This window comes from Salmo salar, chromosome 27 (assembly GCF_965601325.2).
Source record: "Salmo salar chromosome 27, fSalSal1, whole genome shotgun sequence".
Classification (NCBI taxonomy): domain Eukaryota; kingdom Metazoa; phylum Chordata; class Actinopteri; order Salmoniformes; family Salmonidae; genus Salmo; species Salmo salar.
Genome location: NC_138317.1, coordinates 6,424,643 through 6,441,341, shown reverse-complemented (window position 1 = coordinate 6,441,341; position 16,699 = coordinate 6,424,643). Strand labels below are relative to the sequence as shown.

Here is a 16,699-nt window from a genome sequence, read left to right as displayed (position 1 = left end):
CTCCTGGATCCACCTGGTCAACCTATGTCATGGAAAGAGCAGGTTTTCTTAATGTTTTGTGTACTCAGTGTATATAAAATGTGATACATAACTTTATGGGTGTCACAAAATCATATACTAAAATATGAAAATACTGTATGTCATGTCTCAAAATCAATATCTACCTAACCTCTATATTGCTGTATGTTTTCTGGATTCAAGAAAAAAGAAGAGTTTCATGCCTGTCAGTTTGCCTTAATTCTCGCACAGCATCCAGCTTAGCTGACGCAATGCCATTGTCCTGATTTTTGAGCACTTTTTTTCTCTGGCCTCCATTGATTTAGTCACCCTAATCTTGACCATTCTACAAGTGTAAAAACTCCAATAACTTTTGAATGGATTATGGTAGCGACATGAGGTTTGGACCATTGGTTTTCTTCGAGTAGTATCTACACAACTGTATTTTTGATTGGACACCCTATGAAAAATAAACAAATAAATCACATATCTTATAGAAATACTTTTAATTATTCTTTGTATGATAATTTGTATAAAATATATTGATAACTGTGCACATTTTCACCCTAATTATTCATTAACAAAGTGTATAGGATAAGTGTATAGGATAGGACTAAGTCTTTTACGCTACTGCTACTCTCTGTTCATCATATATGCATAGTCACTTTAACCATATCTACATGTACATACTACCTCAATCAGCCTGACTAACCGGTGTCTGTATGTAACCTTGCTACTTTTATAGCCTCGCTACTGTATATAGCCTGTCTTTTTACTGTTGTTTTATTTCTTTACTTACATATTGTTCACCTAATACCTTTTTTTGCACTATTTGTTAGAGCCTGTTAGTAAGCATTTCACTGCAAGGTTGCAACTGCAACTGCACTGCAAACCTGTTGTATTCGACGCACGTGACAAATAAACTTTGATTTGATTTGACTCATATTCTGAAGGACTCCAAAAATGCGTGACCCTAGTGGAAGTTGTAGAAATTACAGTTTGGCTAAGGAGTTCAATTTTTTTATTTTACTAGGCAAGTCAGTTAAGAACAAATTCTTATTGTCAATGACGGCCTAGGAACAGTGGGTTAACTGCCTTGTTCAGGGGCAGAACGACAGATTTGTACCTTGTCAGCTCGGGGATTCGATCTTGCAACCTTTACGGTTACTAGTCCAACGCTCTAACCACTAGGCTACCCTGCCACCCCAGGAGTGTGGAGTGCGACGTTTCAGTAAGGTAAAATGGCAGAAGTACGAATCAATTTAGTGTGTCGAGCAAAGTTGATGAAGATGAAAGTCCTGAATGGACAACAGTAGGGTCGAAAACTGGAACAAAAAGGAAATTGTCTGAAATTGGAGTGGAGGATAAGTCTGTGAATGATAATGAATCGCTTCTTGTTGGGATGCGCTTGTTGAGTAAGGATGGAAACCCGTTTGAGGTGTGAATGCGCTGGGAAAAGTGGAGTCTGTCTGAGTGACCAGGAGTGGTCATATTTTGATTGATTGTATTCATGAAAAACAGAGGAAGATTGCAGTAGGCCTCAAAAGAATCCAGACAACAGAAGTTTCCTGCTTTGAACTTCGGAGTAGAGCACCTGTCAGAGGAGTCATCTTAGGGGTGACAACAGATGTTCAGGAAGAGATTTCCTGGTGTGGTTGGTGCCAGGCGTCTGACCCGTTGGGTGAATGGCGAAAAATAAGAAAGTCTGTCGGCCCTGTTCTTTTTTTTTTTTTTTAAAGAGCACTTACCTATGCATGTGAAGCTCAGTTATGTAAGATGTAAGAGCTTTTGTCCCCAAACCACTGCATTGTAAGAACTGTAAAGCATTTGGCCATGTTTCAAGTGGGTGCAGACGGACAGATTATACTGAAGAACGGTGTGTAGAAGGACAACGGTGTTGCAATTGTGGTGCGGATCATGATACCGAGTTCCTGGAGTGCCCTGAAGGAGATTGAGGTGAAGGAGATTGAGGTGGCAAAAGAGCGACCAATCAAATCTCCTATGCGGAGGCGATTAAATTAATTGAGAAAACAAGTGATGCTAGTGAAGATATGGTAGTGGAAACACCACAGCCTGTAGTTAATGTTTGCTGCCAGTCAAAAGATACCCAGTGTGTTAATTAAAAAGGTGGATTTTGTGGCGTTCGTTGCCACAGTTATTAACTGTACGGCTCAAGTCTCAAAGAAGTCAAAGAAACCGGACATTATTGTGGCTGCGGCAGAAAAGTTTTGGGGAATTAAGAATTTTACATCTGAAGACTTGCAGGGGGTACTGGCGCCAGAAGACCACTCGCACTTCCAGGCTCCCCTTGAGCTTTTGTAAGGGATCAGATCTTTTTATTTAAAAAAAAAAGGTACCCTCTTTTTCTCACCAATTTCGTGTTATCCAATTGCAATCCAATTACAATCTTGTCTCATCGCTGCAACGGTCTCAGGAGAGGCGAAGGTCGAGTAATGCGTCCTACGAAACATGACAAGCCAAAAATCTTTTTTTTTTTTTAAACAGTAAAGTTGTTTGATTTAGTTTATTTTTTGTAGTTTGGTCGTTTTTTTGTTGTTGGTAGTTTGGCCGTTTTGGGGGGAATCCTGTTTCCATCCCGCACAGTAGGTGGCGGGATGTACATTAAATTGTGCAATCGCCAATATACCACAGAAGAAGACGATATCCGTGACCCGGAAAGTACTTAGTTAATCTTGCCCGCTTCACAGCGGTAGTACAGAGAACGCACCAGGGAGTGAAACACCAATTTTGCCGGCAGAAGAACACCAAAAGGTTACCTTTTATGGTCCGAAAAAACAAACATGTTGTTGATATTATCCTGGCAACTAATGACAAGGCGAAACCCTAAACGATTGAGATATAGCCTTAAAACCGTTCAGGAATAGGAGCAGTGGAGTATCCGAGGCTCTGAAATATTTTCTGCGACTTGAGTCTTTGAAAATATATATATATATTTTGTCACCTGAGAACAATTAGTGCTTTAACGAAAGGCAGGGGACACGTCGTTCAACTTGTGCCGGTTGACAACGGGGGCAATTTGGGAGGATCTCGGGTTAAGCGGACACCCCAGCGGCCCGTGTCCAAATCAGCGACAGAAGCCGGGGTGTCGGCTTGAGCGAGTGGTCGGGTGGAACGTCTCCAACGCTGAGGTAATAGCGTCAGACGAACAGGAACTGCGTTGAGATTTGACCATTGGGAGCCGGGGACAGAGACCTCATGAATGGAAATCGGAACTTCAGGTATATTCATACACCTGTCTGTCAAACACCTTATTCTTATTAAATTGCTGAAGTTTGGTGTTGAAGTTTTGTAGGCTGACTATCAGTTGCTGTCCTTAAAGGATAGCATACAGTCCAACCAAAAGCCTAGTAGGCCTACCAATCAGATAATGCATGAAAATAAACACATTCAGGCCTTTCACTCTACTATCTGGGTTAGAAAACGAATTTGGGTGACCAGACATACCATTGGTAAAATAGTTTGCCGGATCAACGTCTCGTCAGCAGCAACAAACAAGTACTTCCGGGTCACAGAATTTGGGAACATTTCTAAATAAAAGTCCCCCACGTAATAGTAGAAAAGTGTAAATACCTGTATTTATTTATATGACAAATAAGTGTCTAAACATTAACAATGATTCATATGTGTTCATATTTAAGAAATCATTTGCATTCAATGTGGGTTTTAAAAAAACATGTTTGAAGGTCAAATAAATCCCGTCAATGCGAATCACTGTATACGGAATACATATTGGCTTATAGAGCAAAAACTATTCTGGGTGCCGTAGTAAAAGTGTTATAGGGAATACTCAGTAGGGTCTGTAGATTGTATATACGGTGTCATTTCAAGGGATCTGAATAATACGGAGTGTTGTTGGCCCTTTACTCCAACCGTTACATTGGCGGCCACAATGCAAATCACTATATAGAGCAAAAAATATTCAGGGTGCTGCCGTAAAAGTATTGTAGGGAATACTTAGTAGAGTCTAGAATTGTATATGTTGGTGTCATTTCATCGGGCTCTGAGTGTTGCTGGCCTTTTATGGAGTGTTGCTGGCCTTTTACTGTGGTCAAATAGCTTAAAAATGTGCTGCCTGGACACTATACGGTACAAATATAGCACTGTACAGGAAACGTAGGATAATAAATACTTAGAAGGATCTGTAGAATCTATATATGGTGTTATTTCATGCGGGACTGAGGTCTATATGCCCAGCAACACTTTCTACTCCACCCACTCAAATGGTCCCAATGCAATACACTGTAGACCTAAACATTTACATACTGGAAAAACTATTCAATGTTCAGAGGTAAAACTGTGGTTGGGAGTAGGCCACGAGTCATGAAGGCAGTCAAATTACATGTGACCGTTTAGTCACGGTAATTAGTCTTCTCCAAGCTCTGATGCTGCTGATGGTCATTAGTAGCCTACCAAACTTGCTAACTGCCTGGTACTCAGCACTCTATTATCACTCTGACATCAATGCAAATGCATCCTCCATTCGCTATTTAAGTGCATAGATGACATGTACTTTTTTTCCCGCTGCCCCTGTTTTGAGACCGGTGCATGAAAAGTAAATGTGGACAGTTCTTCCAATATCTTCAATATGCACCTCGGAATTGAATAACGACGCACGCAGTTGCGTCCCTGATGTGTCGGTCTTCACTTGTAGCCTGTGAGAAAGACCCGATCACGTTATGGAGAGCCATGTGAGTGAGAGACGCTTCGGATTGCGCAGCACTCAGGGAGAAGGGCACAACGCAGCACTCCGGGGCAAGGGCACAATGACCATTGGCTGCAAAAGGCATGGATTTTTTAGGGTGCATCATGGCCACGAAGGAATGCCGCCGTGAAATTCGAGGCATTATCAAGTGCTTGTCAAATTGTATAAACAAAAGTATATGGAAACCTCTTCAAATTAGTGGATTCGGCTATTTCAGCCACACTAGTTGCTGACAGGTGTATAAATTCGAGCACACAGCCATACAATCTCCATAGACAAACAATAGTAGAATGGCCTTGCTGAAGAGCTCAGTGACTTTCAATGTGGCACTGTCTTCAATGTGGCCTGATTCACACAGTCTCCTCTTAACAGTTGATGTTGAGATGTGTCTGTTACTTGAACTCTGAAGCATTTATTTGGGCTGCAATTTCTGAGGCTGGTAACTCTAATGAACTTATCCTCTGGATCTTCCTTTCCTGTGTCGGTCCTCGTGAGAGCCAGTTTCATCATAGTGCTTGATGGTTTTTGCGACTGCACTTTAAGAAACTTTATCAAAGTTCTTGAAATGTTCCGAATTGACTGACCTTCATATCTTAAATAATGATGGACTGTTGTTTCTCTTTGCTTGTTTGAGCTGTTCTTATATGGACTTTGTCTTTTACCAAATAGGGCTATCTTCTGTATATCACCCCTACCTTGTCACAACACAACTGATTGGATCAAACGCGTTAAGAAGGAAATACGTTTGACAAATTCACTTTTTAATAAAGACACACCTGTTCATTGAAATGCATTCCAGGTGACTACCTCCTGTAGCTGGTTGAGAGAATGCCTTGATGACAGCTTTGCACACTCTTGGCAAAGGGTGGCTACTTTGAAGAATCTCAAATATAAAATGTCCTTTGATTTGTTTAATACTTTTTTGGTTACTGCATGATTCCATATGTGTTGTTTCATAGTTTTGATGTCTTCACTATTATTCTACAATGTAGAAAATAGTCCAAAATAAAGAAAAACCCTGGAATGAGTAGGTGTGTCCAAACTTTTGACTGGTACTGTATGTTAGATCGGGTTCAAGTCCGGGCTCTGGCTGGGCCACTCAAGGACATTCAGAGACTTGTCCTGAAACCACTCATACGTTGTTTTGGCTGTGTGCTTAGGGTCATTGTCCTGTTGGAAGGTGAACCTTCGCCCCAGTCTGAGGTCCTGAGCGCTCTGGAGCAGGTTTTCATCAAGGATTTCTTTGTACTTTGCTCTGTTCATATTTCCCTCGATCCTGACTAGTCTCCCAGTCCCTGCCGCTAAAAAACATCCCCACAGCATTATGCTGCCACCACCATGCTTCACTGTAGGGATGATACCAGGTTTGCTCCAGACATGACGATTGACATTCAGGCCAAAGCCTTCAATCTTGGCTTCATCAGACCAGAGAATCTTGTCATGGTCTGAGTTCTTTAGCTGCCTTTTGGCAAACTCTAAGCGGGCTGTCATGTGCCTTTTACTGAGGAGAGACTTCTGTCTGGCCACTCTACCATAAAGGCCTGATTGGTGGAGTGCTGCAGAGATGTTTGTCCTTCTGGAAGGTTCTCCCATCTCCACAGAGGAACCGGAGCTCTGTCAGAGTGACCATCGGGTTCTTGGTCACCTCCCTGACCAAGGCCCTTCTCCCCCGATTGCTCAGTTTGGCCGGGCGGCCAGCTCTAGGAAGAGTCTTGGTGGTTCCAAACTTCTTCCATTTAAGAATGATGGAGGCCACTGTGTTCTTGGGGACCTTCAATGTTGCAGAAATGTTTTGGTACCCTTCCCCAGATATGTGCCCCGACACAATCCTGTCTCGGAGCTCTATGGACAATTCCTTCGACCTCATGGCTTGGGTTTTGCTCTGACAACTGTGGGACCTTATATAGAGAGGTGTGCGCCTTTCCAAATCATACCCAATCAATTGAATGTACCACAATTGGACTCCAATTAAGTTGTAGAAACATCTCAAGGATGATCAATGGAAACAGGATGCACCTGATGTCAATTTCGAAAATCTCATGGGATAATTTAAGTATTTCTGAGATATTGTGATTTGCTTATTTTTCAAGCCTAAATTGTCAACATTGTTTTTGTGTTCCTATCATTTATTGCAATGTACACCATTTTATGTATGTTGTGTCGGGAGCCCTATTCCTTTCCAAATCCACAAAGTTTTGAGTCACTCATTCTACAAACAAACAATATGTTGATTCATGAGGTGCAATTTGGTAAAAAAAAAGCATTATTTTTTCATGATAAATATCACTAAAGTTAATCAAACTTTTCATGAAACTGTAAAACATCAACAGTAAAACAGAAGATTCAAATTGTATGCAAGATCCTCTTCAGGTAGTCTCAGCCCAGTGGGCACAAACAGTTTCCATGTCATTTTCAGAACAAAATCTATGTGATTGGGGTTATACCAACATGTAGAAATATGATTTGTTTCTTCGGATACTTCCTAAAAGAAATACATGTTTGTTTGGCCAAAACACTTGACCTGATGCACGTTTTAGCACGCCCTGCAAGGAAAGATCTAGTTAAGCTGCAGCTGGCCTAGAACAGAGCAGCACGTTTTGCTCTTAATTGTAATCAGAGGGCTGATTATAAATACTATGCATGCCAGTCTCTCAGCTAAGAGTTGAGGAGAGACTGACTGCATCACTTCTTTTTATAAGAAACATTAATGTGTTGAAAATCCCAAATTGTTTGCATAGTCAACTTACACACAGCTGTGACACACACGTACCCCACCAGACATGCCACCAGGGGTCTATTCACAGTCACCAAATCCAGAACAAATTCAAGAAAGCGTACAGTATTATATAGAGCCACTATTGCATGGCACTCTGTTCCATTTCATATTGCTCAAATAAACAGCAAATCTGTTTTCAAAAAACAGATAAAGCAATAGTTCGTGGCACAATGCCTCTCCCCTATTTGACCTAGATAGTTTGTGTATACTTTGATATGTAAGCTACGTGTTCCTTTTTAAACATTTATTTAGAGCTGTTATTATCTATTAATGTTCTGTATTATGTCATGTTTTGTGTTGACCCCAGGAAGAGTAGTTACTGCTTTTGCAACAGCTAATGGGGATCCTAATGAAATGCCAAACGGTCAGAATTTGTCACCTCCATTATAGGGCAAGCCAAGAGTGCAAGTCTGGTATAGAATGGCATTTTATTTCACACTGGAAGCAAACATTTCTCATTTATTGTTTTGTAATTAAGATATTGTCCTGAATTAGTCAGTCAGCAAAGAGTTAAAGCGACAGTACAAAAGGGCAGACTGGACCCTGGTTTTATGGACACAAACAATTAATATTTATTCCTGTACAGTGATATACACTGCTCAAAAAAATAAAGGGAACACTTAAACAACACAATGTAACTCCAAGTCAATTACACTTCTGTGAAATCTAACTGTCCACTTAGGAAGCAACACTGACTGACAATAAATTTCACATGCTGTTGTGCAAATGGAATAGACAACAGGTGGAAATTATAGGCAATTATCAAGACACCCCCAATAAAGGAGTGCTTCTGCAGGTGGTGACCACAGACCACTTCTCAGTTCCTATGCTTCCTGGCTGATGTTTTGGTCACTTTTGAATGCTGGCGGTGCTTTCACTCTAGTGGTAGCATGAGACGGAGTCTACAACCCACACAAGTGGCTCAGGTAGTGCAGCTCATCCAGGATGGCACATCAATGCGAGCTGTGGCAAGAAGGTTTGCTGTGTCTGTCAGCGTAGTGTCCAGAGCATGGAGGCGCTACCAGGAGACAGGCCGGTACATCAGGAGACGTGGAGGAGGCCGTAGGAGGGCAACAACCCAGCAGCAGGACCGCTACCTCTGCCTTTGTGCAAGGAGGAGCACTGCCAGAGCCCTGCAAAATGACCTTCAGCAGGCCACAAATGTGCATGTGTCTGCTCAAACGGTCAGAAACAGACTCCATGAGGGTGGTATGAGGCCCCGACGTCCACAGGTGGGGGTTGTGCTTACAGCCCAACACCGTGCAGGACGTTTGGCATTTGCCAGAGAACACCAAGATTGGCAAATTCGCCACTGGTGCCCTGTGCTCTTCACAGATGAAAGCAGGTTCACACTGAGCACATGTGACAGACGTGACAGAGTCTGGAGACGCCGTGGAGAACGTTCTGCTGCCTGCAACATCCTCCAGCATGACCGGTTTGGCGGTGGCACAGCCCTCCATGTGCTAGGTAGCCTGATTGCCATTAGGTACCGAGATGAGATCCTCAGACCCCTTGTGAGACCATATGCTGGTGCGGTTGGCCCTGGGTTTCTCCTAATGCAAGACAATGCTAGACCTCATGTGGCTGGAGTCTGTCAGCAGTTCCTGCAAGAGGAAGGCATTGATGCTATGGACTGGCCCCCCCGTTCCCCAGACCTGAATCCAATTGAGCACATCTGGGACATCATGTCTCGCTCCATCCACCAACGCCACGTTGCACCACAGACTGTCCAGGAGTTGGCGGATGCTTTAGTCCAGGTCTGGGAGGAGATCCCTCAGGAGACCATCCGCCACCTCATCAGGAGCATGCCCAGGCGTTGTAGGGAGGTCATACAGGCACGTGGAGGCCACACACACTACTGAGCCTCATTTTGACTTGTTTTAAGGACATTACATCAAAGTTGGATCAGCCTGTAGTGTGGTTTTCCACTTTAATTTTGAGTGTGACTCCAAATCCAGACCTCCATGGGTTGATAAATTGGATTTCCATTGATTATTTTTGTGATTTTGTTGTCAGCACATTCAAGTATGTAAAGAAAAAAGTATTTAATAAGATTATTTAATTCATTCAGATCTAGGATGTGTTATTTTAGTGTTCCCTTTATTTTTTTGAGCAGTGTATTTGTACCATATAGTGTCCAGGGGCCACACCCAAACCTATTTGACCACCGTGAAAGTCTAACACTTCCTATGACCAAGCTTTTTGTTCAAACTCATCTGTTTTGTACAGGGAATTATGTACGGTGCAATATAGTCCAATATGAAAAATGGATTTAGGCTGATAGGCCACTCTTAAGGGCTGCAGAAGTGACGCTCCTCTGGGTGTAAACTTCAACAGTAGATGTGCTTATGCGTAGAATGGACCCCGCTTTTACTGCGACACAATGTACAGGGAATTATGTGCTGTGTGATATGGATGTCCAATATGAAAAACATTCTGAACGTAGTGCAATACAAATGGGCAAATTAACAGTGGGATTTTCTAAGGTTGATTTAATATTATACAAATAATTGTATTGTTATTATTTTTGTTGTTATTATTAGTAGCATTATAAAGTTGAGTTAGTTATCATGTAACAACAGTAATACAAATATCTATCAATCTCCATCCGGCACAGCCAGAAGAGGGGTGGTTGAAGAGGACTGGCCACCCCTCATAGCCTGGTTCCTCTCTAGGTTTCTTCCTAGGTTCTGGCCTTTCTAGGGAGTTTTTCCTAGCCACCGTGCTTCTGCACCTGCATTTCTTGCTGTTTGGGGTTTTAGGCTGGGTTTCTGTACAGCACTTTGAGATATCAGCTGATGTAAGAAGGGCTTTATAAATATATTTGATTGATAGTAATCAATTTTTTTTATACTGTTAACAATGTCAATATTATTTGTGCTATAAAATATTTTTTCAAATTTTTCATATTCTTAAAATTCTGTCTGCTAGCATTTCCTTGTAAAATATTATGACCATTTTGATTCTTTTTTTTTTTCTCCCTGTGCTGCATGCTGGCGGAATGGAGGTGTTTGCTGGTTGGTTGCCTCTGCCGAGTCCCCAACAACCAGATGTTCTGGTTTTCAGGGGAAATGGAAAGAGGGCCTGTGACGTGACCTCTGCCGAGTCCCCAACAACCAGATGTTCTGGTTTTCAGGGGAAATGGAAAGAGAGCCTGTGACGTGACCTCTGCAGAGTCCCCAACAACCGGATGTTCTGGTTTTCAGGGGAAATGGAAAGAGAGCCTGTGACGTGACTTACGCTTTAGGACGTTAACAAGGCAACACTCCATCTTAACTCCTCCACATTTACTGGATTGGTTGAACAGTGCAGAAGAGAATCTCCCCTGACAGTATTTAGTTTCCAGCTTTTCTTTTACGCCTAAATTAGGTTTGTCGACGGCTGTCATAAGCAGGTGGCAAGCCCGTCAGGTGTGTCTAATTATCTCAAGCCCATGAGAGGCTGGCTGGCTGTTTGGGAGTTGCCTGCCTGCCTTCCACACCAGCTGGTGTCAAAGTTATTGAATAGTGCTTTTTTTTCACCTTTATTTAACTAGGCAAGTCAGTTAAGAACAAATGTTATTTTTTTACAATGACTGTCTACCCCTGCCAAACCCTCCCCTAACCCGGACGATACTGGGTCAATTGTTGCATGGAACTCTGTGTCCATGCGAAAATTGGCCCAGCATGGGACTCCCGATCACGGCCGGTTGTGATACAGCCCAGGATCGAACCAGGGTCTGTAGTAAAATCTCCAGCACTGAGATGCAGTCCCTTAGACCGCTGCGCCATTTGGCTCGCTTAATTATCAATCAATTCAGCATGAAAGCCACAAAGTCAATGAACTATCACCTAGGGGCAGCTGCTTTGTGAGAAAAATATTTGTTGGCATACTTTTGAGCTGTCAAAACCATTGAAACCAACCATGATTGGAGATGGATGATATGATTTGTGCTGTCTGCTATCTTAGCACTCATTCGACACAGTCTGGTGGATTGTCATGTTTTCCGATTTTATGCCAGTTTGATATCAAATCTTAATCTGTATCTGGTGTCTTAAATGAGGCCTGGGAGATACAGTGGGGGGTGAAAAGTATTTGATCCCCTGCTGATTTTGTACGTTTGCCCACTTACAAAGAAATTATCAGTCTATAATTTTAATGGTAAGTTTATTTGAACAGTGAGAGACAGAATAACAACAAAAAATCCTGAAAAACGCATGTCAAATTGTATAAAATGATTAGCATTTTAATGAGGGAAATAAGTATTTGACCCATCTGCAAAACATGACTTAGTACTTGGTGGCAAAACCCTTGTTGGCAATCACAGAGGTCAGACGTTTCTTGTAGTTGGCCACCAGGTTTGCACACATCTCAGGAGGGATTTTGTCCCACTCCTCTTTGCAGATCTTCTCCAAGTCATTAAGGTTTCGAGGCTGATGTTTGGCAACTCGAACCTTCAGCTCCCTCCACAGATTTTCTATGGGATTAAGGTCTGGAGACTGGCTAGGCCACTCCAGGGCCTTAATGTGCTTCTTCTTGAGCCACTCCTTTGTTGCCTTGGCTGTGTGTTTTGGGTCATTGTCATGCTGGAATACCCATCCACGACCCATTTTCAATGCCCTGGCTGAGGGAAGGAGGTTCTCACCCAAGATTTGACGGTACATGGCCCCGTCCATCGTCCCTTTGATGCGGTGAAGTTGTCCTGTCCCCTTAGCAGAAAAACACCCCCAAAGCATAATGTTTCCACCTCCATGTTTGACGGTGGCGATGGTGTTCTTGGGGTCATAGGCAGCATTCCTCCTCCTCCAAACACGGCGAGTTGAGTTGATGTCAAAGAGCTCTATTTTGGTCTCATCTGACCACAACACTTTCACCAGTTGTCCTCTGAGTCATTCAGATGTTCATTGGCAAACTTCAGACGGGCATGTATATGTATTCTTGAGCAGGGGGACCTTGCGGGTACTGCAGGATTTCAGTCCTTCACGGCGTAGTGTGTTACCAATTGTTTTCTTGGTGACTATGGTCCCAGCTGCCTTGAGATCATTGACAAGATCCTCCTGTGTAGTTCTGGGCTGATTCCTCACCGTTCTCATGATCATTGCCACTCCACGAGGTGAGATCTTGCATGGAGCCACAGGCCGAGGGATATTGACAGTTCTTTTGTGTTTCTTCCATTTGTGAATAATTGCACCAAATTTTGCCACCTTCTCACCAAGCTGCTTGGTGATGGTCTTGCAGCCCATTCCAGCCTTGTGTAGGTCTACAATCTTGTCCCTGACATCCTTGGAGAGCTCTTTGGTCTTGGCAATGGTGGAGAGTTTGGAATCTGATTGCTTCTGTTTACAGGTGTCTTTTTTACAGGTAACAAACTGAGATTAGGAGCACTCCCTTTAAGAGTGTGCTCCTAATCTCAGCTCGTTACCTGTATAAAAGACACCTGGGAGCCAGAAATCTTTCTGATTGAGAGGGGGTCAAATACTTATTTCCCTCATTAAAATGCAAATCAATTTATAACATTTTTGACGTGTTTTTCTGGATATTTTTGTTGTTATTCTGTCTCTCACTGTTGAAATAAACCTACCATTAAAATTATAGACTGATCCTTTCTTTGTCAGTGGGCAAACGTACAAAATCAGCAGGGGATCAAATACTTTTTTCCCCCCACTGTAAATGCCAAGTAAAGTTGCCTACTTCCTCCAAAGGACACTTTGTTGTACTGTATTTTAGTGGAATTAAAATATTTTGATACATTTTGCACCCACAAAATGACCCATGTGTGTTAACATGCCTTGAGAGTGGAGCCATAGATGTAGGATACAGCTGCTGAGTGCCTGTACCTGGCTGAACACTGGCACTCACTTTGATGATCTATGTTGTATAGGCTTACAACTTCCACATGGTGTTTGTCGTGTAGGTTCCGTATGTGGAAGCCAAGAGAGCCCATGATCCAGAGCTCTGTGTGGGTAGACTTGCAGCCTAAGTGTAAATGGAAGAGGATGAGAAATAAGAGGCAGTTAGCCATCCACACCTCCATTGCCGCCCACTCTTGTACACTCGGTTGTTTCTTGTTAGGTTTAGGTTCAGTAGCTAGCTAGTTGTTTAGTAGTGCAGTCAGTGTATGAGTTAAGGTTTGAGTGTATAGGCTAATTGTGTTCCTGGCTAGCAAAACCTTGCATTGTCCAACTCATGATTAGATCATCTTCTTTTGAGCTGGACCCTTGATTAGGTTGGTATGTGTGTCTGTTTTTCATCTTGTCAGCATGGTCTGTGTTGCCATGGAGAAGTGGCATCTACATGGGTGCTGTTGGCATGGCAATGACACACATGGGAGCGAGTGATAGACACTGGGGACACGGCATCACAGACAGTACAATCTGACTCTACAAAACCAACGTTACAATGTACATTTGTTGATTGCTAGACATATAAATACGATTATTTATTGTTACATTTGAAACAAGGTCTAGTTGTGGTCACAACCGGACTAGATTGTGAACGACTGTTGGCAGAATGCATTGCTTGACTGCCGTGAGGGTGATGAGCACAATATAATTTGAACTGCAGCACCCCAAACAATTCATTGTCTAGTTAGTTGAGCAGAGGCTGTGTATGTTTTGGCTCTACAAAGCTGTGTCCATCATAACATTCCATAATTAAATATTGCCCAATGCGATCAATTAACATGCAACAATTTCACTGAGTTACAGTTCATATAAGGGAATCAGTCAATTGAAATAAATTCATTAGGCCCTCGTCTATGGATTTCACATGACTTGGAATACTAATATGCATCTGTTGGTCACAGATACCTTAAAATAAAAAAGTAAGGGCATGGATCAGAAAACCAGTCACTATCTGGTGTGACCACCATTTGCCTCATGCAGCGTGCGAAGTTGCTGGATATTGGCGGAAATTGTAACTTGCTGTTGTACACGTCGATCCAGAGCATCCCAAACATGCTCAATGGGTGACGTCTGGTGAGTATGCAGGCCATGGAAAAACTGGGACATTTTCAGCTTCTAGGAATTGTGTACAGATCCTTGTGACATGGGGTTGTGCATTATCATGCTAAAACATGAGGTGATGACGGTGGATGAATAGCACACCAATGGGTCTCAGGATCTCGTCATGGTATCTCTGTGCATTCAAATTGCCATTGATAAAATACAATTGTGTTCGTTGTCCGTAGCTTATGCCTGCCCATACCATAACACCACCGCCACCATGGGGCGCACTGTTCACAATGTTGACATCAGCAAACTGCCCTCCCACACGATGCCATACACGCTATCTGCCATCTGCCCGGTACAGTTGAAACCGGGATTGATCTGTGAAGAGCACACTTCTTCAGCCTGCCAGTGGCCATCGAAGGTGAGCATTTGCCCACTAAAGTCAGGTATGCTGCCAAATTGCAGTCGACCGATTAATCGGAATGACCAATTAATTAGGGACGATTTCAAGTTTTCATAACAATCGGTTGTGGCCAATTTTAATTATTCTTTTTTTCTAACACCTTTATTTAAATAGGCAAGTCAGTTAAGAACACATTCTTATTTTCAATGACGGCCTAGGAACGGTGGGTTAACTGCCTTGTTCAGGGGCAGAACGACAGATTTTTACCTTGTCAGCTCGAGGATTCGTTTTTGCAACCTTCTGGTTACTAGTCCAACGCTCTAACCACCTTCCTTACATTGCACTCCACAAGGAGCCTGCGTGGCAGGCTGACTACCTGTTATGCGAGGGCAGCAAGAAGTCAAGGTAAGTTGCTAGCTAGCATTAAACTTATCTTATAAAAACAATCAATCTTAACATGATCACTAGTTAACCACATGGTTGATGATATTACTAGTTTATCTAGCGTGTCCTGCGTTGCATTTTTTCGATGCGGTGCCTGTTAATTTCTCATCGAATCACAGCCTACTTCGCCAAACGGGTGATGATTTAGCACTGTCGTTGCAGCAATGTGTACCTAACCATAAACATCAATGCCTTTCTTTAAAATCAATACACAAGTATATATTTTTAAACCTGCATATTTAGTTAATATTGCCTGCTATCATGAATTTCTTATAACTAGGGAAATTGTGTCACTTCTCTTGCGTTCCGTGCTAGCAGTCAGGGTATATGCAGCAGTTTGGGCCGCCTGGCTCGTTGCGAACTGTGTGAAGGCCATTTATTCCTAACAAAGACCGTAATTAATTTGCCAGAATTCTACATAATTATGACATAACATTGAAGGTTGTACAATGTAACAGTAATATTTAGACTTAGGGATGCCACCCGTTAGATAATATACGGAACGGTTACGTATTTCACTGAAAGAATAAACGTTTTGTTTTCGAAATGCTAGTTTCCGGATTCGACCATATTAATGACCAAAGGCTCGTATTTCTGTGTGTTGTGTTATAATTAAGTCTATTATTTGATAGAGCAGTCTGACTGAGCGATGGTAGGCAGCAGCAGGCTCGTAATCATTCATTCAAACAGCACTTTCGTGCGTTTGCCAGGAGCTCTTCGCTGTGCTTCAAGCATTGAGCTGTTTATGACTTCAAGCCTATCAACTCCCGAGATTAGGCTGGTGTAACCGATGTAAAATGGCTAGCTAGTTAGCGAGGTGCGCGCTAATAGTGTTTTAAATGTCACTCGCTCTGAGACTTGGAGTAGTTGTTCCCCTTGCTCTGCAAGGGCCACGGCTTTTGTGGAGCGATGGGTAACGATGCTTCGAGGGTGGCTGTTGTCGATGTGTTCCTGGTTCGAGCCCAGGTAGGGGCAGAAGCTATACTGTTACACTGGCAATACTAAAGTGCCTATAAGAACATCCAATAGTCAATGGTATATGAAATACAAATGGTATAGAGAGAGAGAGATAGTCCTATAATAACTACAACCTAAAACTTCTTACCCGGTAATATTGAAGACTCATGTTAAAAGGAACCACCAGCTTTCATATGTTCTCATGTTCTGAGCAAGGAACTTAAACGTTAGCTTATTTACATGGCACATATTGCACTTTTACTTTCTTCTCCAACACTTTGTTTTTGCATTATTTAAACCAAATTGAACATGTTTCATTATTTATTTGAGGCTAAATTGATTTTATTGATGTATTATATTAAGTTAAAATAAGTGTTCATTCAGTATTGTTGAAATTGTCATTATTACAAAAAAAAGAAGAAATCGGCCGATTTATCGGTACCGGCTTTCTTGGGTCCTCCAATAATCGG

General features: G+C 42.4%; 1 protein-coding gene across 4 annotated transcripts in view; it reads left to right on the top strand.

Moving 5' to 3' along the window:
- The first annotated feature begins 2,674 nt into the window (after positions 1–2,674).
- i2c3 (Eukaryotic translation initiation factor 2C 3) overlaps positions 2,675–16,699 on the top strand; it is a 54,989-nt gene continuing 40,964 nt past the window's right edge. For 3 of the 4 annotated variants that reach the window (XM_014176829.3, XM_014176830.3, XM_014176828.3), the window contains exon 1: positions 2,675–3,236. In XM_014176829.3, the coding sequence (XP_014032304.1) occupies positions 3,218–3,236 (19 nt within the window). In that variant the 5' untranslated portion in view covers positions 2,675–3,217. The remainder of the gene's footprint in view (positions 3,237–16,699) is intronic. The other variant, NM_001173953.1, reaches the window with a different exon arrangement.